Raw genomic sequence first — 27,427 nt, 5'->3', positions numbered from 1 at the left:
TGCTTATGACATTTGTCCTTTGGATTGTATCAGTTTTGATTAATTAAGATAATACTACCGCAAGTTTAGAATGCTAACATTTATGGAGCAATTGCTAAACATTATTTTAAGTGTTTTATCATGTGTATTGACCTGCATATTAACCCTTATAATAGTCCTGTGACTACAATGATCACCTTATAGTTATTGTTCTTGTTTTATAACTTGGTGGCTTAGCTGTTATATATTGGGTTGCTAACCTCTAGGTCAGCAGTTTGAAACCACCAGTCACTCCGAGGGGGAAAGGCGGGGCTTTCTGCCCTGCTTTCTGGGGTTGTTGGGAGTCGAGTGAGTTCATGACGGGAGTAACTTGGTGAAGGCCATCAAGACAGCGAGTGACAAAGAGGAGCATTAGACCCTGGCCGCAGAGCCTGCACACCTACTTCCACACCGTGCTGGCAGTGCCGAGCCAAGCACGCCCCATTGTGACCACTCAGGCATTTGCTTAGTCATTATTCATAAGGTGCGAGTTCCCAGTTATATGAAACCTGAAATGTTGATGAACGGGGAAGGTTTGGCACACATGATCTTTTCCTCATCAAATGTAACCTCTGCAAGCATAGTTAACATTGTTACTGCCTGGTTATATGAAACCCCCTACAATGTTTGCCACACACGGAATCCCTTGCCTCATGAAATGTAACCCTTGGGAGCATCGTTAACAACATTGTTACTGACCGAGCGGCATTCCTGTTCTTAGGATGGGGGTTCCTTGGATCAAGTCCTGAAGAAAGCCGGGAGGATTCCTGAACAAATTCTAGGGAAAGTCAGCATTGCTGTAAGTATGGGAAATGGATGAGGGAGGAAGGTAGAAAGCCAGTAAAGGGGAAGAAAGAAAGATAAGAAAAGGAGGGTTTTCTCTCTAGAATTTTCTCTTGATGAGACGGACCCTTTCTCTTTTTCCCTTTTGTTAGAGGCCAGAAGTTATTGAAATCTGTATCCAAGGGCCTTCCCGTTTGTGACATCAGAGAGCTTGTGTTTTAAATTAGGGGTAAAATAAGTGGGGGTGGTAAAAAGAAACGTTTAAACTTGCAGAACTTGATTTTACTTAAAGATTGTATTCTTTGTACCATATGAAAAATCTGGCTGCTTGATATGACAGATTCAAAATGAAAAGAGAAAATTTTAAATGAACAAAGAAGGAAGATTTGTGATATTTGATAAAACGTCCTTTCTCAAGACCATCACGGTCCATTTCCCATCTTTGCTTTGTGCCCTCCTCTAGGTGATCAAGGGGCTGACCTACCTCAGAGAGAAGCACAAGATTATGCACAGAGGTAAGGGATGATTTGCTGGCTGTTGGGTTTTGAATGTTCTTGTTTTTGCATGGGAGGGGGATCTAAAAGCCTGTGAGAACAGGTGTGTAATTCTTGATCCTAAGATTTTGGTGCTTTGATTTAATAGCTAGAGCAAAGTATCACCCTGATTTTCATTTGTAGCATCCTCACTACCTGGAACATGACAGGCTCAACCCACAGTGTCTGTCCACTGGACCAGGTGGTACACAAGCCCAAAGCCATAACTGACCTGACTGGAGATGAATTTGACTGTTAAAGACCACTCTCGGTATTTATCTGGGGAGAATGAGAATGTATGTCCACATAGCCTGTGCACGCACAGAAGCCGCTGTGTACCACGGGCAGAGCTGCATACCACAGAGCATGACGACGGAGCACTGAGAACGCACAGCTTGCTGACACACGCAGCCTTGGGGAATCTCAAAAACACTTCTGCGGAGTGAAACCAGCCCGACACCAAATGCTACAATTGATTCCATGTACATACAGTTCTAGGGGGAAAACCCCACCAGCTGATCTGGAACATACAGTTCTAGGGGGAAAACCCCACCAGCTAATCTGGAAAGTGGGTCAGGGCTTCCTGAGGTTCTAGAGGGAGATTCCTTTCCAAAGGCCTAAGGGAGGATTTTTTTTGTTGTTTTTTGGTGAAGGAGGTTTTTTTTGTTGTGAATTGGGTGACAGTTTACATAACAGATTAATTTTCAACAATTCATGCACATTTTTCCCCCCGACGATTGATGACAGTCGGCACAGCGTGACATCACTTGTCCCACTCCCTGACCTGTCTCCATTCCTCCCTTTCCTTAACTCTTCGGAGCGTTGTGCTTGGGGAAATGGCACCCCTCTGTGCACAGATGGGCATTACGCCTCCCTGGTCTAGAGCGCCAGGTCTTGATTGTGGTGGCTCATACACGGGCAGGTACGAGGGGCTTCAAAAAGTTTTCGACTAACAGGAGCATAAGAAAGAAAAATGCTCTAAAATTGATTGTGCTAATGATCATACAACTTATATATTTATTTTCCCTCAATAGTTTATATACAACTCTTCTTGATATGTTTGAATTATTATATGATATGTAGATTATGTCCCAATAGCCAATAAAAGAACCTAAACTTGCTGCTATAGAGCATCAATGCTGACTCATAAACACCCCCCTGTGGGATTTTGAGACTAATTGCTTATGGGATTAGAAAGCCTATCCTTTCTCTCAAGCCTAGCCTGCTGGTGGTTTTGAACTGCTGACCATGAGGATTGCAGCCCAACTCATAACCACTACACCATTAAACTGTAAAAAAAAAAAAAGTTTATGGAAAAATTCCATATTCTTTACTTCCATTTTTTTTCATGAACTTTTTGAGGTCCCCCCCAGTACATTTATCAAAATGCTAACTGTGCACGAAATTGCTTGTCCTTTTTGTACATAAGTAACTCTTAGTAGAGTTTATTTTTAAGAAAGAAAAGCAGAAAACCCAGTTCTGTTGCCCCATGTCCCTGTGGCTGCAGTGGTGCTCCGAGTCACAGCTATAGGGAGGGACACCCGAGGACAAACTGAGTGGACTGGTGGGGTGGAGTGGCCAACTTACCAGCGTCCATCGTTTTGTCCACGAGCGTGCAGAGCTCTGAGGTTAGCCGGCTTTGCCAGGACTGACCCATGGGCTCATTCCCAACACTCTCACTCTCCTGCCTGGTGGTGTTCTGGTCTTCAAGTCTTCAGTTGGAGCTCAGCTAAATGGGACAGCATTTGCAAATATCAGTGTGCATACATATGCCAAAGATCAGCTATGAGTCAGCGGATCTGAGTAATGCGGGGCCCAGGAATCCGAAAACTCTAAGACAGGTGCTCGGTTTTCAATCAGCACTGATTCTGATGGGGCGGCTTAAGCAGCATTGCACTGGGGAGAGACTGATGAACTCCGCAGGTTGTAGAGAGGGGAATAAACACAGCTCCTCCTGGGCTCCCACGTGAAGCCCAGAAATAGAAGATGAAGCATGGAAAGGAAGCTGTATAAATGTTCCTTTTCATTCCATTCCAGGAAGTTTAAAAAGTACAGATTGATCGGTTTCTGCAAGGTGTGCAGTTTTATAGGTTGGGGTTTGCGTGGACAACTGACAGCTTATACATATTGCTCCCGTAGGATTTAAAGGCTGCTTTGTCCTCTGGGGTCACTATGAGTCCGAATAGACTTGATGGCTGTGAGAGTAAGTGACCTAACAAATTCCTTTTCCTACTCCTTAATCTAATTTTCGAGTAAACAGACCCAGAGATTACATTCCCTTTATGCTCTATACCTGTGCGCTCTCACCGTTGCCTGGCCTGCGAATGCCTCCCAGCACCGCCCTCGCCCCCCACCCTCATGTGCCGGTGCGCTAGAGTGAAATCTTCTCATCCGCATACGAAGAACATTGAGGCTTGGGAACCAGCAAGCTCGGGTTCAAATCCTGACTCTCCACCTACAGGATGCATGGCCTCTCTGAGCCTTAGCTCTTCATCAGTACAAGGAGAGACCAATAGTACTTCCTTCCTATATTTGTGAGAACTAGTCTTTCTGCCAATGTCATGAACTAATGGTAACTGGTAACAATAACAATACTGTTACATTCAGCTCTCGGACATCTTCCTAAATGCATTTCCATCAACTAAGAGCCCTCCCGGTCCCCATGTCAGTGAGCCAGGGGCCCTGCCTCTGCTCCTTTGCCTCGGCATCCATTCATTGCAATATTCTAAATTTAACCATATGGGTTCCTTCGAGAGGGCCTGTAAGGCACCAGGTGCGGTGTCACATGCTTTATGTACTTTATCTGATCCACTGTCAAGTGGATACATTCTTCTCATTTGACAGATGAAGAAACCAAAGTTGCCCTGTCTGTCTCTCCCAGTACCCTGCGTGTTTCTTCATAGCAGAGCACATGTCTCCTTGTTCTTTGCATCTCCAGTCCCTCGCAGAATAGAAGAAAACAACTTCTTGAAGGCTTGCTAAATGAGGGGGTGTGTGATTAACTTGTGCCAGCAAACACCAAGTCAATAGTGAAACGGAGCCAAGAATCCCTGTCTCCTGTTAGCACGGTGATTAATCCACGGGCAGCGCCAGGCCTGCCTTTGTCTCTCCCACGTGCCAAGCTTGGTGTTAGCTGATGGGAAGCTGTGACTTTCTTCCCATGCCAAAGGGAGGATGGCTCCAGCTCATTCCTGGAAGAGCCAACTGGTGCTGCCCCCAGTTCCCCAGAGCACTCTCTCCTGGCCCCACTTGTTGCCTCTGTTGTGAAGTGCTGTGCTGGGAGCCAGTGGGCCGGTGATTGGTGGCGAGTCCACTGCTTACCCAGGCAAGAAGGGGGGTCCAGTCGGAGGAGGTCAGCCTCAAGAACAGTGCATGCAGAGGCTGGCTTCTTTGTGCCCTCCTGCTGCTTGTCTCCAGAAGTCCTGAAGAATTCACTGGAAGGCTCTGGCTGTGGAATGGGGTTCTCGCCCACACAGAGTGAGGGGTGATTCCTGGAAGCCTGAGTCAGGCTGAGTGGAAGGAGAGAGCAAGGCGTCTCCCTGCCTCTGTCATTAGTCTGCCGCACACTGCCAGTACCTTCTTCCCTGACCTAACTGAGTTACTTCCTGAGGAAATTTAATCTCCAATTCTCCCCATTCTGCCCTTGAGCACAAAACTGGGAGAACTAGAGAGGCCTTTTCTCTGCCTTGATTTCTTACTTATTCTTAGGTGCTGCTACTTATTTGCTGGAAGTAGCTTAGTGATTATTTTGCCCTGAAACTCGAAACAACTTTGAGCTGGCTGTGTCTCTCTCCCCTCCGGATCCTCATTCCAGGGAGGCCAAGGCCCTCGTTTCCTCCCATGTGGCCTTCAGACTCCCTGTCGTAACCAGAGGCAAGCCTCAGTGCTCAAGCTCCTTTGTGTGCTCTGCTTATCCCAGGTCTGCTAAGACCCTGTTACGTAAAGCAAGCCAAGAACCCAAGAGATCGACTCCGCCTCTGCTGGGAGGACCCAGGAAACTATTGCTGACTTTCTCCCTTTTTCCCTTGCTGTCACAGTGACGAGTTCGGGTTGAATTCTGGCTGTGCTTCTTCCTGTGTCACTTGGTGCGCATTAATGTCCAAACCGGACCCACCTAGGAGGTTGTGCGGGCTCGTTGAGATCATGCGTAGCAAGCACTCGGCTCATGTGTCTGTTATGATTGCTCACAGCACAGAGCCTGGCTCAAGCTGTCCCAGTGCATTCATCAGAAGGACGCAGGGGAAATTCAGAGAACTGTTTGAAAGATTGAGCCTAAATCTCGGTAAGGCTGGAGCCGGGGGCTCCTCTGGGTGTCTTGGCTGGGAAGCTGGGTGACTCAGCTGAAGGACAGCTGCCCAGAGTCCACTCCAGTGACAGTTTTGCTGCCTTTCCAGCAAGTGGGCTCTAAGCAAAGTGAATGTCCCGCAAATGCCCATACTGCTCTGGCTGAAGGAGAAAATCCCGGTGGGCGCAAAGCAGAGATGGAAATGTGATCCTGCGTGATCCTCAAAGACAACGGCGGCCTTACTTGTACAGGAAAGTATGAGCAGGCAGGCACGGAGAAACCACAGCGCCTGATGATTCCAGCGCTGGGCGAGGAGGAGAGGGAGTCGCAGCTTGCGGAGCACTGAGTCTCTGCCTGTGGCAAAGGAAATTGAGCATCGATGAAGGGCAGTGGTTACACAGCCGACGAACGTACCAAAACAACCGTGTGCAAAAATAAGAACTTAAACCACAAGCTGTGCCGGGGCCACAATTCCTTTTTTGAAGCGTTTACCGCAGGAGCCTTCAAGTGTACGTTCTCAGTGTTCAGGAAGAACAGCACCTTGCCTTAACTTGATGCAAACATTCCATTTTGGGAATATATTTTTGATTCAAAGCTAGATGTGAAACGGTTATGTGCCACCAAGTTGATTCCGACTCATAGCAACCCTGTAAGACAGACAGACAGGAACTAGCCCCCAGCAGCTCCTGGCCTGGAATCTTTCCACACGAAGAGCAGATGGCCAGTTCGCAAGGGGAGTGGATTTGAACTGCCAACTTTTGTTAGCAGCCAAGTTCTTAACTAATGTGCCATTTGGACTTCTTAAAGCTGCTCTTAAAAATTAAATTACTCTAGAAAGCAAATGTTTTGAGAATGATGAGGGCAATAAATGTACAGATGTGCTTGACCCGGATGTATGGATTGTGATAAGAATTGGACGAGCTCCCAGTAAAACGATTCTAAAAAAATTAAATAACTGAGTAGGGAGAGACAGTGCCATGATGCATTTGAGGAGACGACTACTGTGTTTAGGTACCATTTAATGTTTCCCAGATGGGTAAGTTGTTAAGTCATCGTCTTTGGCGGGTGAGAGTGTCTGGCCGCGGGAGGCACGGGCTTCATCGCCTGCATCTCGAAGGGGCCTGTGCTGGATGAGAAGTTGCCAGGAGCAGGTCCTCACGCACATTTATGAAGTGACGTGGCTTTGCCACTGTGTGGCAGGACAAGCACAAGCAGTGATCCTGATGTCTGAGGCTCAGGGCAGCTAGTCTGGACTTTACCAGTCCACTGTGCTCTGTCCCGAACATTCTCTTTCCTCTGGGTGTTCAAAGGGAGACAACTGTGCAGATCAGCCTGGGCTGGGTGGTTTGGCGGGTACTGATCTGGGTGTGTATTGCATCCTGGGCTCCTCGGGGGCTATGACTCTTTTCTCTGAAGCTCTGGATGCCATCTGGGTGGGGAGTCAGTCATAGGTGGGTACCTGCACCCGCTTCCCTGCAGGTATCCATGATCTCCGCACACACTCTTTCCCCAACCTAGAGACCTCATTCACATTTGTAAGAAGTGATTCGGATTCATTAAATACCGACCAAGCATAAAGCACTAAGGAGGCAGAAAGATGGCTCGGAACTGCTCGTGTCCTTCAGGAGCTTAGGCTTCAACAGGGAAAGGAGACAGATTCTCACTCCTGGTGGTGGAACGTAGCCGTGTCACTGGTTTCCAGCACGGTTGCTACCATGCCAGCTCTCACGTAGAGTCTGACGGGGCCTGATTCCATGGTGGGTACCAGAGATCCAAGATAGCTGATTGAAAAGGGGGCGGGCCCATTGACTCGGGTCACCAGGAGGTCCCAGGCAGGCATGGGTTGAAATGATAGCCTGGAATTGGACCATGGCTGCAGCGCATACCGTCGGCTGCCTTTCCTTTCTTCCAGATTCTCCTTACTGGGGCCCTGGGTCTTCAGTGCGCTGAGACCATCCACTCTCCCCAGCTTCTAGACCCGGGCTGCCAGTGCTGGTGGCATCTCACTGGCTCTGGGTGTCTGCCCACAGCCGGACTGATCACTGTGTCCAGGGACGGGAAGCCTATGGGTTGGCATCTTAGCAGAAACGGTTGAAGTTTAGGGAGGAGTTTATCCCAAAGGTAAAAAGAAAGGCTCCCTTAATAAAAGGGGATAAAAACATTGTTTTTTCCACTACAAATTTTTTAATCAGTATCGGATCAGGAAAACAAGAATTGTTAACATGGGATCAGAACGACCGTCTAGCAATAAATGCAGGTGTGGGCAAACTAGACTTGAGACCACCTCCGGCCAGTTCCCTATTTTTGTGTAGCCTCTAAGCTAAGAATGGCTCCATACACGTTTGTGACGTCACAATATGAAGTCCAGTTTCAGTGCCCATGAAGGAAGTTTGTTCTGCACATGGCTCGTTTGTTTAATTATCGTCTCTGCCCCATCATGGCGGGGTTGAGCAGTTACTGTGAAAGAGACTGTGTGGTTTTCGGTGCCTAAACTATTTCCGTTCTGGCCCGTGTCAGAAAGGTTTGCTAACCCCCTGGGTAAGGGCCAGAAGGATGCCTTGACTCAGGAAAGTTCAGAGTTTAAGCATAAGACTCCTCTTTCGGTCGGTCTCAAGAAAAGCACGGAGATGACCAAGCCAGGAGGGAGGCCGCTTTCCTCACCCCGAGGCTCCTAAAGGAAAGAGCTGGAAGGGTGTCTGCTTTGTCCTTCCGCTGACTGTGGAAACAGGTCACAGGCCCACTTCACCCAAAGCTGACCCACGTCTTCTGGCTGTGAGCTCAGGGTTGGAGGGGGAGGGATGGCCTCTAGACTGCAGCCCTGCCGCACCACGTCATGCCAGGATTTGCATGGTCAGTAGGCCATTTTTCACTCATTCTCATCCTCCAGGTTTCATGTGGCTCAAGACCCTCATGGTTTACAGAGAGACAGAGCCCGCACAGCTTAGCCCGTCAGTGGTTTCTGCCTTGGAGTGGCTGGCTGATAAAGATCAGTACACCTGAGGGAAGTTTAAAATTATGCCTCGGTTTGCTTGTTTCTCTTCTGTAGCCGAAACAGTGTGTAACCTGCCTGCTCTTGTGTCCAGGATTGAAGGAATTGCCTAGGCTGCCGAGTAAACTGTAAAGCCAGCGTCGAGTTTTGCGGGGTTCTGTACAGCGGGGAAGGAGCTCTGGTGCTGTAGTGGGTGGAGCTGGGCTGATAATTGATGAAGCGGTCTTCAAACCTGCCAGCTACTCCCTGCCAGAAAGATGAGGCTGTCTGTTCCCATCCAGAGTTTCGGCTTCGGAAACCCGATGGGGCAGTTCTGCTCTGCCCCACGGGGTCGCTTTGGGTTGGAGTCGCCTTGCTGGCAGTGGGTGGGTGTGAAGCAGCCGCCGTCGTTTTCCTCGGACTCCGCAGTCCCAGGAGTGTCAGATCAGAGCTGGCCGCCAGAGAGTCTTCAGCGGCTAGTTTCCAGACCTTTGTCCTCAGACGTCTCCAGGTGGGCTCACATTTCCCATCTGCGGTTAGCAGCCGGGGACCTGAAGGAAGGACAGAGCAGACCAGCCTTGGAGCCGTCCTAGACGCCTCTGCTCAGGGTCGCCCGTGGAACCCTCCCGCTTGCAGTGCCCTCCCGGGGTTCCTTGTGCCCAGGGCGAGAGTAATGCCGGGATTGGGGCCTTAGGCCGGAGTGAGACCTGAGGCCCCCACTCCGGGGCTCCTGTGGAGCCCTTACGAGTGTGGCAAGAGCTTCCAGGACCCCAGTCCAGGGTGGGGGTGTGTGGGGATGACTGCAACCACATGGTGACCCAGCAGCAGCCTTTGGAGGAAGGATCCCCAGCCACGTTCTCATGGTTCCGGCAGATCAGAGTGTGGATTTGCTGTTGACCTGCAGCACCCCAAGTGCATTTGGTTTTGTGGGGGCTTTATGGGCTGTTTGCTCCTGACCCACACAGTAAGACTTCTGCAACCCTCGCTTGCCAGGGTTTGGTTTGACTTTGAGTCCTGCCAGGCACTCCGGGGTGTGCTGCTCCCCAGGTCATCTGCCCCTCGGACCTTGAGAGACTGACCACGGTATCCACGATGCCGGCCTGTCTCCATCACTGTGCCCTGTGCCCACCATTCTCATCTCACCCGTCGGCTGTGTGGGCAACATCTTGAAGGGACAGCGAGTCTGCCAGGGAGAAGGGATTCTTTTGGACCCTTTTGAAGATGTTCGACGTGATGGACAGAGAGGCACAGAAAGGGGCTTCTTAATAGCTGGAGCCCAGCCTACTGGGCTCGTGGTTTAGCAATACGAATCCTGTTCTCCTAGAGTTGTCCATCTGCTGGCTCCACAGGGAGACCCGTTGCTATGGACGAGTACTGCCTTTGATCCCCTTTAGGGAAGGAAGCGCCTGAGAGAGGCGGCATGTGACTGGGCTCTGGAGTGTAGGTCGAAATGCCAGGTGTGAGGCCAGGGATAGGGCCTCCAGAGAAGGGGAAGACAGATCCCGGTCAGAGGTAGCAAGTAGTTGGAATTGTCTAGAACAGAGGGCCTGGTGACGAGCAGTGGGAAGGAAGGTCAGGGCTGGCTGTGGCAGAGGCCATCAGTGGGATGCACCTGCCCAGGTGGCCAAAGCTACGATTTAGGGAAGAGGTTCTGATTCCGCAGCCTACTGAGCTGAGGGGGGAGGGGAAGCAGCAGACTGTTGCTGTGGTCTGGGTCTGCCAGAGAAAGAATGCAGTTCTGAGTTAGGCTGTTAACAGAGTGACTGGACAGGAGGGGAAGGTGGGGAAGAGGTGGCCAGGGTTTCTTTAATCTGGGAAACCTCTGGAAAGCAAGGTGCAGCGAGGAGGTACTGGCATGAGATGAGGAGGAGTGGGCGCAGGGAGAAAGACTTGCCCATGGCTCTTCCTTAGGCTTTGGGGGTGGCGGGGGATCCCTCACCTGTGCCCTCGATCTGTACTTAGGCCCTTTAGGCTGACAGGTTGTCCCAGGAGAGTTGTGACTTGCTCTTCCTCAGATCACAAAGCCACATTTCTAGGGACACCTAGGCTGGGGCTGCTACTGTCCTTAGGGACAGGTAGCTTCCTGAGGACACTATCAGGCTCCAAGAGAGCTGGCTTCTCCTCAAAACCCGGTGGCCCAAGGACAGATTTTATCAACTGCTATCCAGGCAAGGGGAACCCAGCTTACAATGCCGGATGGCAGTGAGTGGCAAGGCAGAGTGGGGGGGTGGGGGTGGCACACAGTTAGGCCTGTGGGTGGGGGCCAGCCCAAGAGTCCAGAGCACCAAGTCAATTAGAAGCAAGGGTGGTGGGATGGTCTCTTTCACTTTGGACTCTTGCGTCCAAGTTTATCCGTGGAGGTGAGTGCCTACTGCCCCGTGAAGCATGTGCAGTGTTGGGGCTCAGTGACCTCCCCGAACAGTGCTGCCCCCCAGGCAGCCTTGGAGTCAGACAGCCTCTCCCTTAGTTGAAAGGCAAGTTCAATTCCAGACCTGAAGGGTGACAAAGAGCCATAGCCTTGAGTGCCCTGCCAGTCTCTGACCAGCGAGCCTGATTTTATTTGGGATTTGGGGTTTTGTGCTACAGTTTTCTCCACTCTGTCCAGGCTCTTCTAATGCGATCCTTTTCAGAGCAGCTGGCAGTGGTAGCTGGGCACCGTCTAGTGTCTTCCTGTCTCAGGACTGTGGAGACGGATGTCTGCAGCGTCTACTAGTCTTCCTCTGGAAGGAGAGAAACCAGTAGTTGTGTCTTACATGATCACGCACAAGGTTTTAAGACTCCATGTTGCTCATCCAAATAGCATGCACAGAACTTTGTCTTTGTGAACTAAGTGATGCTAGTTGACTTTGTCTCCACCCACCCAAGACTGTGGTCCTGATTTCCACGTTCATCAAGACATTCCCTCGAGGTCTAAGATAGTTTTATCAGTTTGAGCTATGTGCCCGCCACTCATGGATCTATTTGCAGCAAATATTCCCTGGGGTCTTAAGGGTTTGTGAGTGGCCATGTAAGGTGCAAATACCAATAGATACACAAAGACCCTCTGTCAGATCGCTGCGTATTCATGGTGTCCACCCACCTCCCCTCCCATACCGCTTCAGGCTGCACGTCTACCCAAGCATCTATGTGTAGAGCCCCGCTATTGCAGGGGGTACATGTAGCAGTATTGGCTTCTGTTGCCTTTAACCCTCCCCGTGCCTCCCCCAGCCTCCCTATTCCTGCAGATCGCCGTCCCCTTTCCCCAAGTTGACACATGTCCACCCTCGAACCACCCCCTCCTAGTAACCATCGAAGAATGCTTCTTTTAGTGTGAAAATCTTCTCTTGCCTTTCCCCAGTAGGGGTCTTATACAATATTTGTCCTTTTGTAATTAACTCATCCCCCTCTGCAGAATGTCCTCGGGGCTCAACAGATGCTAAACAGATTCAGGCTGTTCTTCAACTCATTCTTCCACAGATGCGCTTTCCGTGACTTTCAATTCCATTTACTTTTGAAGCCCTCTTGCAGGCAATATGCTTAGGCTCTAGGCTCTCTCAGTTTTCTTCTATTGATCTTGATAACCAGAACTGAAAATTAGACCATCTCTTGGAGTTGTGTGTGAAAAGTATGAGAACCCAATTACTTGCTGATAGTTAATTCTGCATAGTTACTGCTTCCTGGTCAGAGTTGGGTGCCTTTGTGGGGGGTCAGGGTGGGAGATGCACAATGGATAGGCAGAGAAGGAGGTGCAGGAGCGTAAGAGAATGAGAGCGGGCCAGAACGAATGGATCCTGGGAAGGAAGAGAGAAATTTAAGATGCAGTTGCTGGAATTGGCTGCAAAAATCTTCAAAGTGGAAGGAGATAAAAATAGTCGCCTTGTTAGGACCAGGCATGAGCTCTGGAGGCCCACTCTGAACTGAGTTGTTAATCAGAGGAGGTGGGAACACAACTGCTAGTTCCTGCTGTCAGCACATTCCTGGGAGAGCTGTCAAGGGGGATCATGGGCGGGGCCGACACCACAGCTCCCTGGCTCTACCCTGCGGAGGAGAGAATGTTTTCCTCTCTCCCTCTCTGGATTTCAGCCCGCCCATGATCTTGTGCACAGATGCAAAGCATGGTAGCCACCTGTCATTGCATGGTAGCTCCCATGGCTTCTTTCAGACAGTGTTTCTGAGCTTGGGGAGACAGCTCAGTAGGTGTGGTGCCCAATAGCGTTGTTGGGGATCAGGATGTCTAACTATGGAGCACAACAGAGCCTTGAGTGATGACCCTAGTGTGCGTCCTAATTCCACCATGTGACAGGGGTTTCGGAGTCTCTGGGAGGTGCAGGCTAGTGGTTGGCTGTTAATTTAAACGCCCTCAGGGTGTGTCAGAAGAATGACCTTCCAGCCTGCTTCTGAAAGACCCGGCCATGCATGCCGAGGCCAAGGAGGAGAGCGTCCCAGCCATGAACACCGAGGCCGAGGAGGAGAGCGTGTCTACTCTTCACTGCGTGGGGTCGCCATGAGGTGGGGCTTCCTCCACAGGAGCTGCCTTTCGTTTGGTCTCCATAGAAGTTCCTAATGCTCCTTTCATGCCGTTTTCACGAGGGGTAAAGAAGTAGTGTCTCCTGATACAGACCGGAGCTGGAAACACAGGGGATCCAGGACAGATGACCCCCTCAGGACCAACAATGAGAGTAACCATACCAGGAGGGGAAGGGTGGGGAAGGTGGGGGAGAAAAGGGGAACCGATCACAAGGATCGACATAATCACCCCCTCCCTGCGGGACGGATGGCAGCAGAAAAGTGGATGAAGGGAGACATGAAAAAATAATTTATAAATTATCAAGGGTTAGGGAGGGAGGGAGGGAGGGAGGGAAGGGGGAAAAAGGAGCTGAAACTAAGGGCTCAAGTAGAAAGAAAATGCTGCTGACCTCCTGGAGATGAAGCTCTTGGAGAGGTTAGGTAGGGTAGTGAGGCTCCAGGTATTGCTAGTTGAAGGGCCTGGGATCTTGATGATCTTGGCCACCTAATTAGTGCCCTGAGGCCATGCATGCTGAGGCGGTGGCTCTGTGGAGGCCTTTGATGTGTGGTCAGCCACTTTTCCTCTCACCCACTTTTGCATCTTTAAAGTGGAGTCATTAGGGTCCTGTCAGGGTTACAAAGACCATTTGAAGCCTAAAACTCATTTGCTGTTGTTTTAAACCTAGATCTCATATTCATCCAAGTTCATCTCACTTTGGGGTTCGGCCTTTGTCCCTGTCCACATCAGTTCCCTCGCCCCTTCTTTTTCTCTCGTGCTCCCTACTCCCACCTCCACTTTCTGTCCTTCATGCCTTCTGGCTCCTCCCTCTGCCATCTTCTTTCTTTCCCACCGCCCTCAGTAGGGAATGCCGTATCTTGGTTTATGGCCGCTGTGGACAGTGTACCCGGCAGAACACGCACCAATTTTGCGATTTCCGCGTGCGCGATGGAGCCACGGGTGACGTTTTTAATGCTGTGTGGCCGTTGTTCTCCTTTGCAGAACTCTCCTTTCGTTACTCCATGTGCACTGAGCCCCACGGTCCCTGTGCCATCTTCCAGGGTGCTTTGACTTTTCATTGATTGACACGGCGAAGTCCTAAAGACCAGGTCATTATGCAAAAAAGCGGTAGTCTGTGAAAATGGAGGATGACTACGTCATGACATCCCTGGCAAAAATCGTGGCCGCCCAGCCCAGTTGACCCAGAACCTCAACTGTCACAGCCAGTGTTAATCTTGTCATTGCTGACAGATACATAGATGACTGGCCAGATAGGTTTTCCACGATGGTAAATGCAAAATGTTGGAGAGCGAGGTAGTTGCTAAGTGAGGAGTGGGTGTAGTTTCTAAAGGACACAATCCTGAAGGCAAACATTCTGTACTAGTAAAGTTAAAGGCTTTTTTTTTAATTTTAAGAGGCGATATTCCTGGGTTAAGGGTTAAAAATGACCACAGGGCAATCACTGGCAGTGTTCGACCAGCTCATACAGCTCCAGAAAGGCCTGGAGAATGCAGTGTTCTTTTAACCACAGCCTAAGCCAGACAACACGACAGTGCTCAGATGTGGACGGAAGAAACGTAGGCTGACCTTAGTCTTGGCCCTCCTGCCTGCTGGGGCCTGACCAACCACACAGCTGCTGCGGGCGGGCAGAGCTGACCTGGGCTGGGGAGCAGGTTGTAGATGATCTGAAGTCCACTGCGCCCCATCCTTGTCTCTGCCGCTGGGCCCTTGTCGGTGTTTGTCTGCATCTGTCCTCCAGCAGTCAGGCACACAGCAGGCGGAGGATCCCCACATGGCCACAGAATAAACAAATGACCTGCCTCTTGTTTTAGAAGACATCGACGCTCAGAGGTTAACATGAAGAAGCAGACACGCATGCACTCTTTGTGGGGGAAATCGGGCTGTGGGCAGTGGCTATTTCTGGGTCAGCAGATTTTAGAGAAGGAAATAGATGATCTTCCACTCTGCTTTCGAGAAGAAAACCTCCTGTTGGTTTCTGAAGACGGAGGCCCACACCCTTTGTTTCTGAGACTTAGCAGAGGAGCGGTGTGGAATCTTGGCCTTGGGAGGACTCCCTAGGGAGCTGCAGTGGGTGGCTGAGGCACCCTCCCAAGTGCAGCCGGGCTCCTCCCAGCATCATCCTCATCGTTGAAGCGTCAGGGAGAACCTGGGGCCTGTTGCAGGAGGGGAGCGATGGGGGCTGCCAGATCTTGGTTCCTCGGCTGCAGGAACAAGTGCACAGTGGGGCTTGCACTAGAAGCAGTGTATTCTCACAGGTGAGGCGGCCAGGAGTGGAATTCCTGGTCCCCACGCTAGGGGCCTGCTCTGTGCCCCGGGGCAAGGTCCTGGTCTCAGCTTTTCTGACTTGTTTCTCTGTGTTTCCTGGCAATCTCCACTTGGCACCCCCTTTGCCTTACTTGTGCTTGCCCCCTCCATGCCTAAGCTGCTCCTTTTGGATCATTAACATAAGATGGAAGCCCTGTTCCCAGATGGGAGTCCAGCACAGGGATTCCCACAGGCATCCTTGTGGACCGTTGGGGCAGGAGCAGGGAGAGGACAAGGACACGATGTTACAGGGAACACTGGGGAAGGGAGGAGCGGGCCAGGGGGTGGCTAGCAGCCCAGAGATGAGGCAGCACCCTCACTGGCCTTATGGGGCACCTTGCACCTCTCATCCACCCTGGAGCAGGGCTGCTCCGACGAGGGGGGCCAGGAGAAACACCCCCACCCGCCGTAGTGGGCCCAGGTGTCTAGCAACATTTCCTGCTCAGACGTCCAGGGTCACCAGGATGGGCAGTGTGTGTCTGGCACCTCAGACCCCACTGAGTTCTGCAGTGTTGATCCCCGCTGACAACCGGAGGTGTTATGTAAGCTTGGGGGAAAGGGAAGCTTGTGAAGTGGACATGGGATAGGCGGACAAGCAGCAGCAGCAGCTCCGAGACAAAGGGGGGCCTGGCCCAGAGAGGAGGAGCTTTCCGTGGTCTGGGGAGGGCACTGTTGTCTATTGGAGAGTGAGGGGGTTGTCGTTCTACAAACTACTGATCGTGGAGGTCAAGCTGTGTAACAGTCATCTTTGTCAACCTGTCACACGGAATGCTCTGTCCCCACACATCACGGCCGGGCTGTCCCGGGCCGCCGTCTTGGTCTCGTGAGGTGCGGGCAGCTGTCTTGTAGACCCAGGGTGGTGAAGTACTTCCCCAAGGCTGCCTCCAACCTCCAGAGCCAGCGCCCCGCTGTTGGTGTGAGATGGGTGCGCGCAGAAGCAAAGCTCCGACATCCTGTGCCACACCTGAGCCCTGAGCCAGCCAGCCAGCACAGTGTGTGTGACCTTTATATGAAATCGGGAACCATACGGTGCCCTGGTGCCACTGCGGGTTAGGTGTTGGCTGCTGACCTCAAAGTCCGAGGTTCGGACCTGCCAGCCCCTCCTCGGGAGAAAGCTTGGGAAGATGTGCGGTCTTGAACCCTGTCCAGGGTCCCCGTGAGTTGCAACCCATGTGTACAAGGAGGCCGACGTTGCTCAGTGGTTTCCAGGGGGAGAGGAAGTGAGAATCATGGGAGATGAGAGCTGGGGAATCATGGGAAAGGCCAGGGCGAGGGTCCTGGCTGATGCACATGATGGATGCGCTCCTTGCTGACTGAAGGGTGAGAGGTTGGGGAGCACCTGGAGATCCCTAAGCAGAAAGGCCTGGCGACGTGCACCCCAGGCAGCCCCCGAGCTGTGGAGCACGATGTGGCTGGTGACACGTGGGGTCCCAGGTGACAGCCCATGGCGCCGTGCAGTCTTCTCTCAGTAAAGTGTATTCGTGACAACAGCCCAGGTGGTAGATGTTGTTACATATTTTTACCACAAACTCGCCCCTCAAAAAGACAAAGCCTCCACACGTACTACGCAAGTGTGCCGTGAAAGCGCCTGCCCCGAGCAGAAGTGAGGGCCTCGGGTCATGCCCCGGGGATAGCAGCGGGGTCCCCAGGAAGCGAGGGCGCCGTGTGAGCGCGGCTTCCTGTGCGCTCCAAACCAGGTGCCAGCCGGGTTGTCAGGCCTGTCTGTCGAGGCCTGAGGAAGAAACCAAAGAGAACTGAGCCCGTTTTGTAATCTCCCCGCGTTCTCGGAAAGACTCTCCAGGAGGCGGCAGCCGCAGTCCCGACCCTCACCAAGTGCAGGGAGAGAAGGCACCCGGCACTGTTTACCTCTCTCGCAAGGCCAGGGCCAGGCGACAAGCAGCACTCGGTAGGAGGCAGCTGTCCTGGGAGGGACTTGGTGACAGAGGACCGCACCCAGCCCCCACCCCACATCCTCACAAACCCCAAGACTGTGCTTGGCCCTTGCATGAAAACAGGAATTCCTGCCCCGTCCCCTTGAGCCTGTGGCCTGTACCTTCAGCCAACATGCAGAGGTGTGTGTGTGTGTGTGTGTGTGTGTGTGTGAGAGAGATGTTTGTTTTTAATCCCTTCCGATGCCATCACAAATACGGGGTCTCGCCAACAAGGCGGCTGAAACACCTGACGGCCCGTGGTAACTGATCCCTCCCGGGCCACCGGTGGGCATCGGCGGCGTTTTGTCGTCCCGCAGCAGCTTGTCATCTCACCTCCGGCAGCCGCGTCTGGACCTCAGAGTGAGGAGGAAGAGGGCCTGGCCTCCAGCGTGGGCGAACTGGAGGCCAGCGCCGAGATTGGAGTTGTTCTGAGACCCACGGTCAGAAGGCGGTGACCCCAGTCTCGGTGGTAACGCGTGCCTTTCTGTTTCTCACCCCTGCAGATGTGAAGCCCTCCAACATCCTGGTGAATTCCCGTGGGGAGATCAAACTCTGTGACTTCGGGGTCAGTGGACAGCTCATCGACTCCATGGCCAACTCCTTTGTGGGCACAAGGTCCTATATGTCGGTATGAGCCCTGGACTCTGTTCCTTAAGCTTCTCCTCGGTCAGACGGGGCCCCTGGCTGGACGCAGGGCCTTGCCTTGGGTGGTGGAAGAGCAGTCTGGTGGGGAGGCGGGCTTGCGCTTGGACTTGGGAGCACAGTTGGTGGATTGAGATCTTGGCTCACTAGGAGGAGCTGTGTAATCACAGCTCCTGCCACCACCTGCACCCAGATGCTTCCCAGATCTTGGCTCTCATTCTGAAAGATGGTATGCGCCAGAAACTCTGGACATCCCTATACTGGACCTTTGAGCCTACAGCCCAACAGGGCCAAGCATAGGCTCCCCCGACTGCGCTGCTTCTCCTTTTCCATTAGCAGTAAATGGTACCCGTTGCCATGGTTTCCCAGGGGAGGGACCTGAGCATCAGCATTTCATCTCCCTTCCCAGCTCCTCCCTGCTGCCCCAGGCATGGCTGCGTTAGCATCCTCTCTTCCCTTCCCTGGGAAAGCCCCCTGAAGCGCTATGGTCTAGCGCCTGGGCCAGTGAAAGGCTGAAGCTGAAGGGGACAGACAGAGGTGTTACAGTGGGGGGATGGGGGTGCTCCCAGAGAGGGGGGGCCGCCTAGAGGCAGGCTCAGGGTGCTTCCAGCCCAGGCCTGCAGCTCGTCTTGTGTTCTTTGAAAGCACTTCCCACACTCCAGTGGTCTCATTCGATTCATCTAATTATCTCAGGAAGCGAAGATGAGCGCTCCCACTTCAGAGGTGAGGAGATCTAGATTCGAGGCAGGGAAATGGTTTGCCCACTGAGCCTTCAGAGGCAAGATCGGAAGCTGGGTCTCCACGTTGCACGTCCTTACCTGCCTCTGGGTTGGCTTTTGGCACCTCTGTGTGTGGAAGTTACGCCCACACCCTCGTTTCTTCTTGGGGTTCCCCTACCTCAGCCAAGACTGGTCAGTGCCAACATCACTTCCCACCCTCTCCACCAGTGACCCTTCCTCTTTCAGAAGCACACCCACCCACGGGTCCTTCAGCACCCACGGCTCACCACTCCTCTCAGTGTCCAGTCACTGAGCAGCTGCAACCGCGGGCCTTGACTGCCAGCTCTCAAGGTCAAGATCAGTTAACACACCCAGGAACTTATTGATCCAAGGTTTAGTGGCTTGGTTTTTGTGGTTATTTGGTCAGTTACAAAACAGATTAGTTTTGGAGTTAGTGGAAATTCCTATAGAAGTCAAAGTGATAGCTAAAGAAACATACCATCGTCTGAATAAACAACAAAAACCCCGAGACTCGCTGCCATCGCGTCAATGCAGACTCACTCCTAGCGATCCCCTGTGGGTTTCCAAGACTAATTCTTTTGTCTTTTAACAGTTTTATTGGCCTATAATTATAACTTATTACAGTTTATCATACAATTCAATAGTTCAGTCTCATCAATGAGAATTGTGTAATCATTACCATATCAATTTTATGATATCCTCCCTCCCCGTGGTTAAATTACCTTTAAAATGAGTTGTGTAATCACAGTCAGTCCTAGTGTCTTCCCCCCACCACCTTCCTTGTTTACTCCTAAAATCCCCTATCAACCCCTTGATAGTATCAGTTATTCTCTCTGTGCATCCTCTCCTGTGCTTCACAGCTGGGGAACCCAACAGAATTAATATAAACCCGCATCAAAATAAGGAGGTATGGATAAACTTATAATAATACAAATAGTGAGTGAGCAAACAAGATATGGGTGCAAATGATGGGGGTCGGCGTGGAGACCCAAAGCCCATCTGTAGATAATTGGACATTAATTCACAGAAGGGTCACAAGGAAGGGTCAAGTCAGCCAGGATGCAGCGTAGCACCAATGGACACACAACATTCCTCTAGTTCTTTAATGCTCCACCCCACACCCCCACCCCCCGCCGCTGCATTATCATGACCCCAGTTCTACCTGACAAATCCGGCTAGACTGGAGCTTGTGCACGGGTACAGATAAGAGCCCTCGACACGGAATCCATGACAGATAACCCCCTCAGGAGCAGCAATGGGAGTAGTGATACCATGAGGGTGGGGGAAGGTGGGGAGAGAGGGGAAACCAACTGCAATGATAAACGTATCTCCCCCTCCAGGGGGAGGAACAGAAATGTGGGTGAAGGGAGACAGCAGACGGTGTTAGATGTGAAAGTAACAATTGGGTCAGCGGTCCAGCACTTAACTGCTGCACCACTAAGGTGGGTATTGTTAGTTCTCACCGTGATCGTCAGGCCCTTTTTTTATTTTTAAACATTTTCTTAGGGGCTCATACAACTCTTATCACAATCCATGCATATACATACATCAATTGTATAAAGCACATCTGTACATTCTTTGCCCTAATCATTTTTTTTCCTTTTCTTTTTTTACATTTTATTAGGGGCTCATACAACTCTTATCACAATCCATACGTATACATACATCAATTGTATAAAGCACATCCGCACATTCCCTGCCCCAATCATTCTCAGAGCATTTGCTCTCCACTCTTCAGGCCCTTTTTTATACACGTGGAAACCCAGTCTCCGGCTCACAAAATCTGTAAGTCTTGGAGTTGGGCTGCAAACCCAGAGCCCCTCTGCCTGTCTGCTGTTCTCTATTGCCCAAGGACAGCTGTTGGGTCAGTGGCAGAGGGTCTTAGGATTCAGCTTTCCTGAGAACTGGAAGGCTGGAGCCCTCCCCTCCCACTGCACCGCCTCCCTGGTGACCTGTGGTGACCAGGTGAGCTTCTTCCCCGTGCCTTGGTTGGCCTGCTGCATGTGCAGGACAGTGGTCAGTCCCAGCCAAACTGGACCCCTAGGCTGATGTGGCGGTCAGGGCCTAGCCCAGGTGGGTGTGGTCAGCTCAGGAGAAAGACAGTAGAAAGGGAGGGTCAAGCCAAAGCTCCATCTTTGAGTTCCACTTTGGGGCCAGGTACGAGACCAAATTCAAGAGGTTAGTGAGTTTTGCTCCAGAAAGGACTGGCGGAGATCAAGAGGAGGTCCTTGCCCTTCAGGGCAGACAGCTCTAGCAGCAGGAAGCCTGGCTAGCCTGTAGACCTCTCCGAGTCACTCACAGCGACTGACCGTCTGTCCCTCTCTCCTGCAGCCCGAACGACTGCAGGGCACTCACTACTCGGTGCAGTCGGACATCTGGAGCATGGGGCTCTCTCTGGTGGAAATGGCGGTGGGCAGGTACCCCATCCCTCCTCCAGATGCCAAGGAGCTGGAGCTGTTGTTTGGGTGCCACGTGGAGGGAGATGCAGCCGAGACCCCGCCCAGGCCGAGGACCCCTGGGAGGCCCCTCAGCTGTGAGTTGCCCCGGTGTGCCGCTAGCTTGGAATACGGCTCCCTTACAGTCGGAAGGTTCTAGAGGGTTGCTTATCTGTGCACAAGTCCAAGACTGATTTCCAGGCCCTGGTGTCAGGCGGGGTCAGGGGTGGGCAAAGGAGCCCCTGGTGGGTTCGGGACAGTAGACTGTCACCATCTGCTTGCCCCAGGCAGGGGCCTACCTGTGTCTATGCAGTGTCACATTGACCTTGTTTTTTAAGTCATGGCACTTTCCTACTTTTGGTAATTTTTTAAAATTTCGTAAAATTCCACCCACATCAAAAGCCCCTTTTGAAAGCCTAAAAGCCTCTGGTTCTGGATCTAGTCCCCTGGTGAGTGCTGTCACCACCTCCCATTCGGGAACATTTCCATCGTGTGTTAGCAGTCACCCCTGTTCCCTGGCAACCAAGAGTCTACTTTCTCCCTCAGCAGAGTTGCTTGGTAGCGTTCCCTATTTTAGCAGCAGCCCTGTGTGGGAGCACTTCTATCATCTGATATCACAGATGAGGAAACTGAGGCATAGAGCAAGCACTTGGCTTGCCAAGGCTGCATCAGCCAGACTGACTCCGCACATGATCACTGGGAGGCTGTACCACCAGCCTCTGAACGGGGACGCTGTGACAAGAACCTGACCCAGGGAAGATTCTGGCCCAGACATCATCTTTGTATGTAGCTTCTGCTCAGAGGCTCTTGTCTGACCAGGGCCATCTGCTCCCGGGCCCACCCAGGAGAAAAGATGTAGGGAAGGAGTTGCCGGGTGGATGATGGGGGAGGGGGTCATTGATAGGGCTGGTCCCCGAGGCTGGCCTATGACCTTAGGATCTTGCTTTGGGTTACCGTATGACCTCCTCCCCCAAATTAGTGTTGTAAAGTCTAACCTCTCTGCCTGTGGCTGTAATTCCATTTGGGAACGGGTCTGCTCTACCCTGGTAAGGAGACAGGATCAGTATGGGTGTCTCCCAAGTCAGTCTCCTTTGAGATTCAAAAGAGATGAAGCAGTGAGCAGAAAATGACCTGACATGTGGAAGACCCCTGACGGACAAGAGCACATCCAAGTCAAATGGAAAGCCATCTCTTTTTTTTATAATCATTTTATTGGGGACTCATACAAATCTTATAAAAATCCATCCATCCATCCATCCATCCATTGTGTCAAGCACACTTGCTTTCTGCTTGAGCATTTGGTATCAGCTCCTCATTTTGCCCCCTCACTCCCCGGTCTCTCCTCCCTCATGAACCCTTAATAATTTATAAATGATTAGTATTCTGTCAAAACAAAAAAAGATGAAGCAAATGTCTGAGAGACGGGGAGGCGGGGTCACCAAGCAGCAGCAGGTGGTCAACAGCGCCTCCTCTGCAGGCAGCACCCTGCTGTGGACGGTGGGCCTCTCTCCGCATTCTCATAGCAGCACTAGCTAAGCCAGGAAGGGGAAGCCCCAGTTTGGGGAGAAATGAAAACCCAGGTCCGTGCACAGTCGCTCACATGCTCCTCTCTGCACACTGGAAGGACGGGCTGAAGGAGGAGGGGAATTTCATTTTCCAACACTCCCGATCGAGGCTCTGAGGCCAGCTGACTTGCTGTGTCCTCTGTGTGCAGGTCTTGCTCAGCTGTGGCTCTGCTGGTCTTTGTGACCTTGTTCTGGTTCCCAGGACCCATCCCTACCCCCTGCCCTCATATTGTCTGTTTCTAAGCAGTGTTCTCTTTCTTTTTGAAACGACATTGCCAGCTTATGGAATGGACAACCGACCTCCCATGGCGATTTTCGAGTTGCTGGATTACATCGTCAATGAGGTAAGACCACCTGGCTTCCTCCCCCTGGGAATGGTCTGCTGCTCTCAAGAAAAAGCCCACCACTGTGTTGGCTGGGGAACCTGTGAGCCCCAGGGGCCGCTGGCTCCAGTTTGTGGTGATGCTCTCGGCTGGCTCAATGAGTGCTGGGGTCCCTTCCCAAGGAGATGCCTTCAGGTAGCCCCAAGTCTCACCTCCTCCTCAAGATTCAGCAGCTCCACTCGGCCCGCTTCTGTTCCGCTCCTTGCCTCACCTGGCGTCTCCCACGTGCTGTGCCCATTCGCTGGGAAGGAGCGGTGGGAGAACACGTCTTGTGCCGAGGAGGCACGGCAAATGCCCGAGTAGCCGCCACATCGGGGCTCCCCGTCACCGAGCGCCGGTGAAAAGGCAAGCACGGAGACCTGCCGGTGTCGAAGTGGACATGGGCTGACGGTCACTGCCAGTGGCTGAGGAACCAGCCGCATTTACAAAGCAGTTATGTAATACTAGCCTCCGCGCTTTAAAGTTATGCCTGCGAAGGGGCTGTGAAGATTTCGTGGGAAAGGTAGAATTCAAAGATAGGCGTTTGTGTCCTTGCACTTTTGGCGGGCCCTTCGTCTCTGTACATATTAGGTCAGGACAGACGTGGTTCTAACAGGAACTAGAAAGAGCCCGGGGCCCTTGACCTCAGGGCAGCCGCTGGCAGCTGCTGTTCTCTTTGGCCTCACCTCAGATCAGGGACCTGCTGGGAGCACAGGGCCTGCAGTGGGGGGGACCCGGGGGGGACCCGCCCCGTGCTCTGGGACCTCGTGCTGGGCCGTCGCCCTGTGTTGCCAGTGCTCTTGGTTTGTTGCCTAGAAGGCCGGCTTCCTGGACTGTAGAGCTCAGAGCCTCCCAGAGCTGGCCCTCTGCTGGCGCATGTTTCCTTCACCTGGCTCTGCCCCGCAGGGCTCAGGAAGAGATGGGCTGGTTTGGGCATCCTGCGCTTACCTGCACGGCCCGGTGATTTGCGTAGTCCCTAGCTGTTGCTGCTGGTCACTGTGGCTGTTTCTCTGCCACCCTTGCAAGATTGAGACCTGTGGAGCCCCAGAGATGACTTGGTCCAACCCCCCATTTTTTTTCTAATCCAGCCTGGTAGCCATTATTTATTTATTTATTTATTTAAAGCATTTTATTAGGGGCTCATACAACTCTTATCACAATTCATACATATACATACATCAATTGTATAAAGCCATCTGTACATTCTTTGCCCTAATCATTTTCAAAGCATTTGCTCTCCACTTAAGCCCTTTGCATCAGGTTCTCTTCCCCCCCTCTCCCCGATCCCCCCTCCCTCATGAGCCCTTGATAATTTATAGATTATTATTTTGTCATATCTTGCCCTATCCGGCGTCTCCCTTCCCCCCCTTCTCTGCAGTTCGTCTCCCAGGGAGGAGGTCACATGTGGATCCTTGTAATCAGTTCCCCCTTTCCAACCCCCTCACCCTCCACTCTCCCAGCATCGCCCCTCAAGGGCAAACTGGGGCACAGAGAGGAACAGTGATTTGCTCGGAGTCACTAGACGAATGAGTGGTAGAACACCAACTTGAGCCCAGTTTTAACGGTGGCATTACAAGACCGTGCAATGGCCGTCTCCCCGAAAGTGGGGGCTGAGTGTGGGAAGGAGGTAGTCCGAGGGGAGCCAGGCGTTTTTCATGTCTTCCATGTGTTTGCAGCCGCCTCCAAAACTGCCCAGTGGAGTGTTCAGTGTGGAGTTTCAAGACTTTGTGAACAAATGGTAAGCGGATGGGCAGGGTGCCTTCCTGAGGCCTGCACCCACACTTGCTTCTGCTGAACGCGGCCGCCCTGTCCTTGCCCGCTGCTCCCTCGGCGGGAGGGATCTGCTGACGCCGCGGGCACAGCTGTGGAGGGGATAGCCGCTCTGGCCTTCTGCCTCTCAGCCAGCCACCAACTGGCTGTGGCGAGCCCACGTGCAGACGCGTTCTGATGGGAAGCCAGCACGGTGCTGCTCACACTCCCTCTTCCTTGCAGCCTCATAAAGAACCCTGCCGAGAGAGCAGACTTGAAGCAGCTCATGGTGAGTCCAGACTCTTCCAGAGTGCCTGCTCATTCCCTTTCACTGCAGCCCCCTCGCTCATTTGTCGTCCGCCTAGGGCTTCCTGTGCTGAGCACTACAGCCAGCTGGCCAGGGCGGCAGCACCCTAAGTGCCAGTCTGCCGGGCCGCCCATCGGTTTAAAGGGAAAGCTGGCCGACACCAGCCGTGGGAGGGGGGAGAGTGTGAGGTGGTGAAGGAAGGAAACCGGGGTGGAGCTTGTTTCTGATATGGGTGGCTTCCTTCCCACTGCACATCTCCCTCACTCCTCGGGTGCGGGGGCTGGTCCTGTCAGCCCTGGGCCTGTGCAGGGAGCACATCCTCCCAAGCCCCTCGCTCCCTCCATTTCCGGTGGCAGCTGAGGTTTATAAAAGGCTGGTTGTCAGCTTCATTTCTGCCTCAGAGGTGAGTGTCCTCCGTCCGTGACACCAGCTCCGAGGCCTATCCTTGGCCCTCCCGTCTGGACCCCAGAGCAGCCCAGCAGTGCCTCCCAAGGGCTGCACAAGCTGCAGCCCCGAGCCTCTGGCTCACATAACCCTGCTTGCTGTTCTCCCGCATCCAGGTCCACGCGTTCATCAAGAGGTCGGATGCCGAAGAAGTGGATTTTGCAGGCTGGCTCTGCTCCACCATTGGCCTTAACCAGCCCAGCACCCCCACGCACGCGGCTGGCGTCTAAGCGTTCAGAAAGCAGCGGCGAAGTGCCCCCCGCCATGTTGTTCTGGGCCCCATTCCCCCGCCTGTCTCCACTCAGATGACACACGATGACGAACACAGCATGTGCCAAAATTCTTCCTGTGTTATTTGTCCTGGGTGTCTTTACTCTTACCCCGATGGTTCTTCTCCCAAGTGGATTGGCCGTGTGCTTGGGGAATTTTGTGTATGTGGACGATCAGAGCATGTGCAATGCTGACTTGCAGAGGCACTCTGGTGATTGTGGGCAGCCGTTCTTACCCGTAACCATGCTGCTGTGGCCTCCCCGTGCGTGACTAGCTGGCCAGCTGTTTTCAGGACTCCCTGACACCTCAAGGTACTTCCTTCTGCCAGGCGCGCCTTCTCTCCGTCAGAGGCAGGTGGGTGCCCTCGGCCCTTCACAGGCGGTGCATGTCAAGCATGCTTTGCTGCTGTGAACGTGAGCATCAGAGAGCGTACGTCCTGTTCTTTTAGCAGTAGTGTTTGCTTTTGATGTAGAACTCAGCATTTCCCACCGATCTAGTCAGAGCCCCTCACTGCCACAAGACCAGGACTTCTCCAGCCCGTCGACCGGCTTCTGGCTGCATTTCTCTATTTATTTTGAAATCTGTGTGGAGTTATTTAGTGGTGTTCTCTCTTTATGTTGGGATTAATGTTTCTGAAATAGACGAGTTATTTTGATCGTCACAGATGGATCCAGGCATTAAAGTGTATCTGATTTCTTTCTCCTCAAATCCAAGTACTGATGCTGTTGTAAAAGGAGTGTGTATAGTGCCTAATAAAAATCATATGAAAGTTCTCTTAATCATGTTAATCCAGATATTTGACAAATCTAATCTCTCATTCTAATATAGTTCCGAGTTTTTTAAAAAAGGGATGAAAGTTGTTTGTACATTCTGATGGGTTTTTCCGTTTCTGCTGCCATCTAGCTACGGAGTGTCGTGTCGCGGAGGGCGGAGAAAGCAGCAGGGCTGGAGGCAGACTTGCCACACTGACTGCTCAGGGCTGGGGAGCCATTGGGGTCCTCTTGGGCTTCCAATTCTCAAATCACAAGGTTGAGGACTTTTCCAACTCTTCTCACCTGTTCACCTTCCAACCACAGACTCCTGGAGTGGGGATGAGCACAAATCTTAAGACCACCACCGTTTCTCATTTTCCATCCAGAGGCAGCCCCGGGCCTGGGGAGTCTTGCTGATGGGCTGGTGGCTGGAGCCACTGCCCTGTCCTGAGCTGCTGGCCCACGTTCTGCAGTCATCTCCCACCTTCTCCAGTGACACTGAGCCACAGCTGCCTGGTGAGGAGGGATGCCCTGGCACCGGCTCTGCCATCCCTGTGAGGTCGGTGAAGTCTCAGAAGACACAGCCATGTCCCTGTCCTTCTGTGACGAGATTTTTGATAAGATGCATGTGCGGCTGCAGTCGGTTACCTCTCCCTTTTCTTCTGTGAAAGGGCAGAGAACAGGGAACCAAAGCCAGGGTGTTCATAAATAATAAGCCACCTACGGGGAATTAATCTGACTAGATAGTTCCAGCCCAGATCTACCAAGGCTTAGGTGCAAACCAGGATTCTCAAAACCGGTCACGTGGCTGAAGCTAGTCATTTCTCTTCACAGC

General features: G+C 52.3%; 1 protein-coding gene across 2 annotated transcripts in view; it reads left to right on the top strand.

Annotated features, from left to right (window-relative positions):
* The window catches only part of MAP2K1 (mitogen-activated protein kinase kinase 1), a 91,248-nt gene extending 64,629 nt beyond the window's left edge, over positions 1-26,619 (top strand). For both annotated transcript variants that reach the window (XM_075535363.1, XM_075535364.1), the window contains 8 exons: positions 740-817; positions 1,265-1,316; positions 17,830-17,954; positions 21,040-21,241; positions 22,988-23,052; positions 24,747-24,808; positions 25,063-25,108; positions 25,687-26,619. In XM_075535363.1, coding sequence (XP_075391478.1) covers positions 740-817; positions 1,265-1,316; positions 17,830-17,954; positions 21,040-21,241; positions 22,988-23,052; positions 24,747-24,808; positions 25,063-25,108; positions 25,687-25,800 — 744 coding nt within the window. In that variant the 3' untranslated portion in view covers positions 25,801-26,619. The remainder of the gene's footprint in view (positions 1-739; positions 818-1,264; positions 1,317-17,829; positions 17,955-21,039; positions 21,242-22,987; positions 23,053-24,746; positions 24,809-25,062; positions 25,109-25,686) is intronic.
* Positions 26,620-27,427: the final 808 nt, after the last annotated feature.

This window comes from Tenrec ecaudatus, chromosome 17 (assembly GCF_050624435.1).
Source record: "Tenrec ecaudatus isolate mTenEca1 chromosome 17, mTenEca1.hap1, whole genome shotgun sequence".
NCBI lineage: Eukaryota > Metazoa > Chordata > Mammalia > Afrosoricida > Tenrecidae > Tenrec > Tenrec ecaudatus.
The sequence above is the reverse complement of the archived record's forward strand: the minus strand, read 5'-3'. Positions and strand labels throughout refer to the sequence as shown.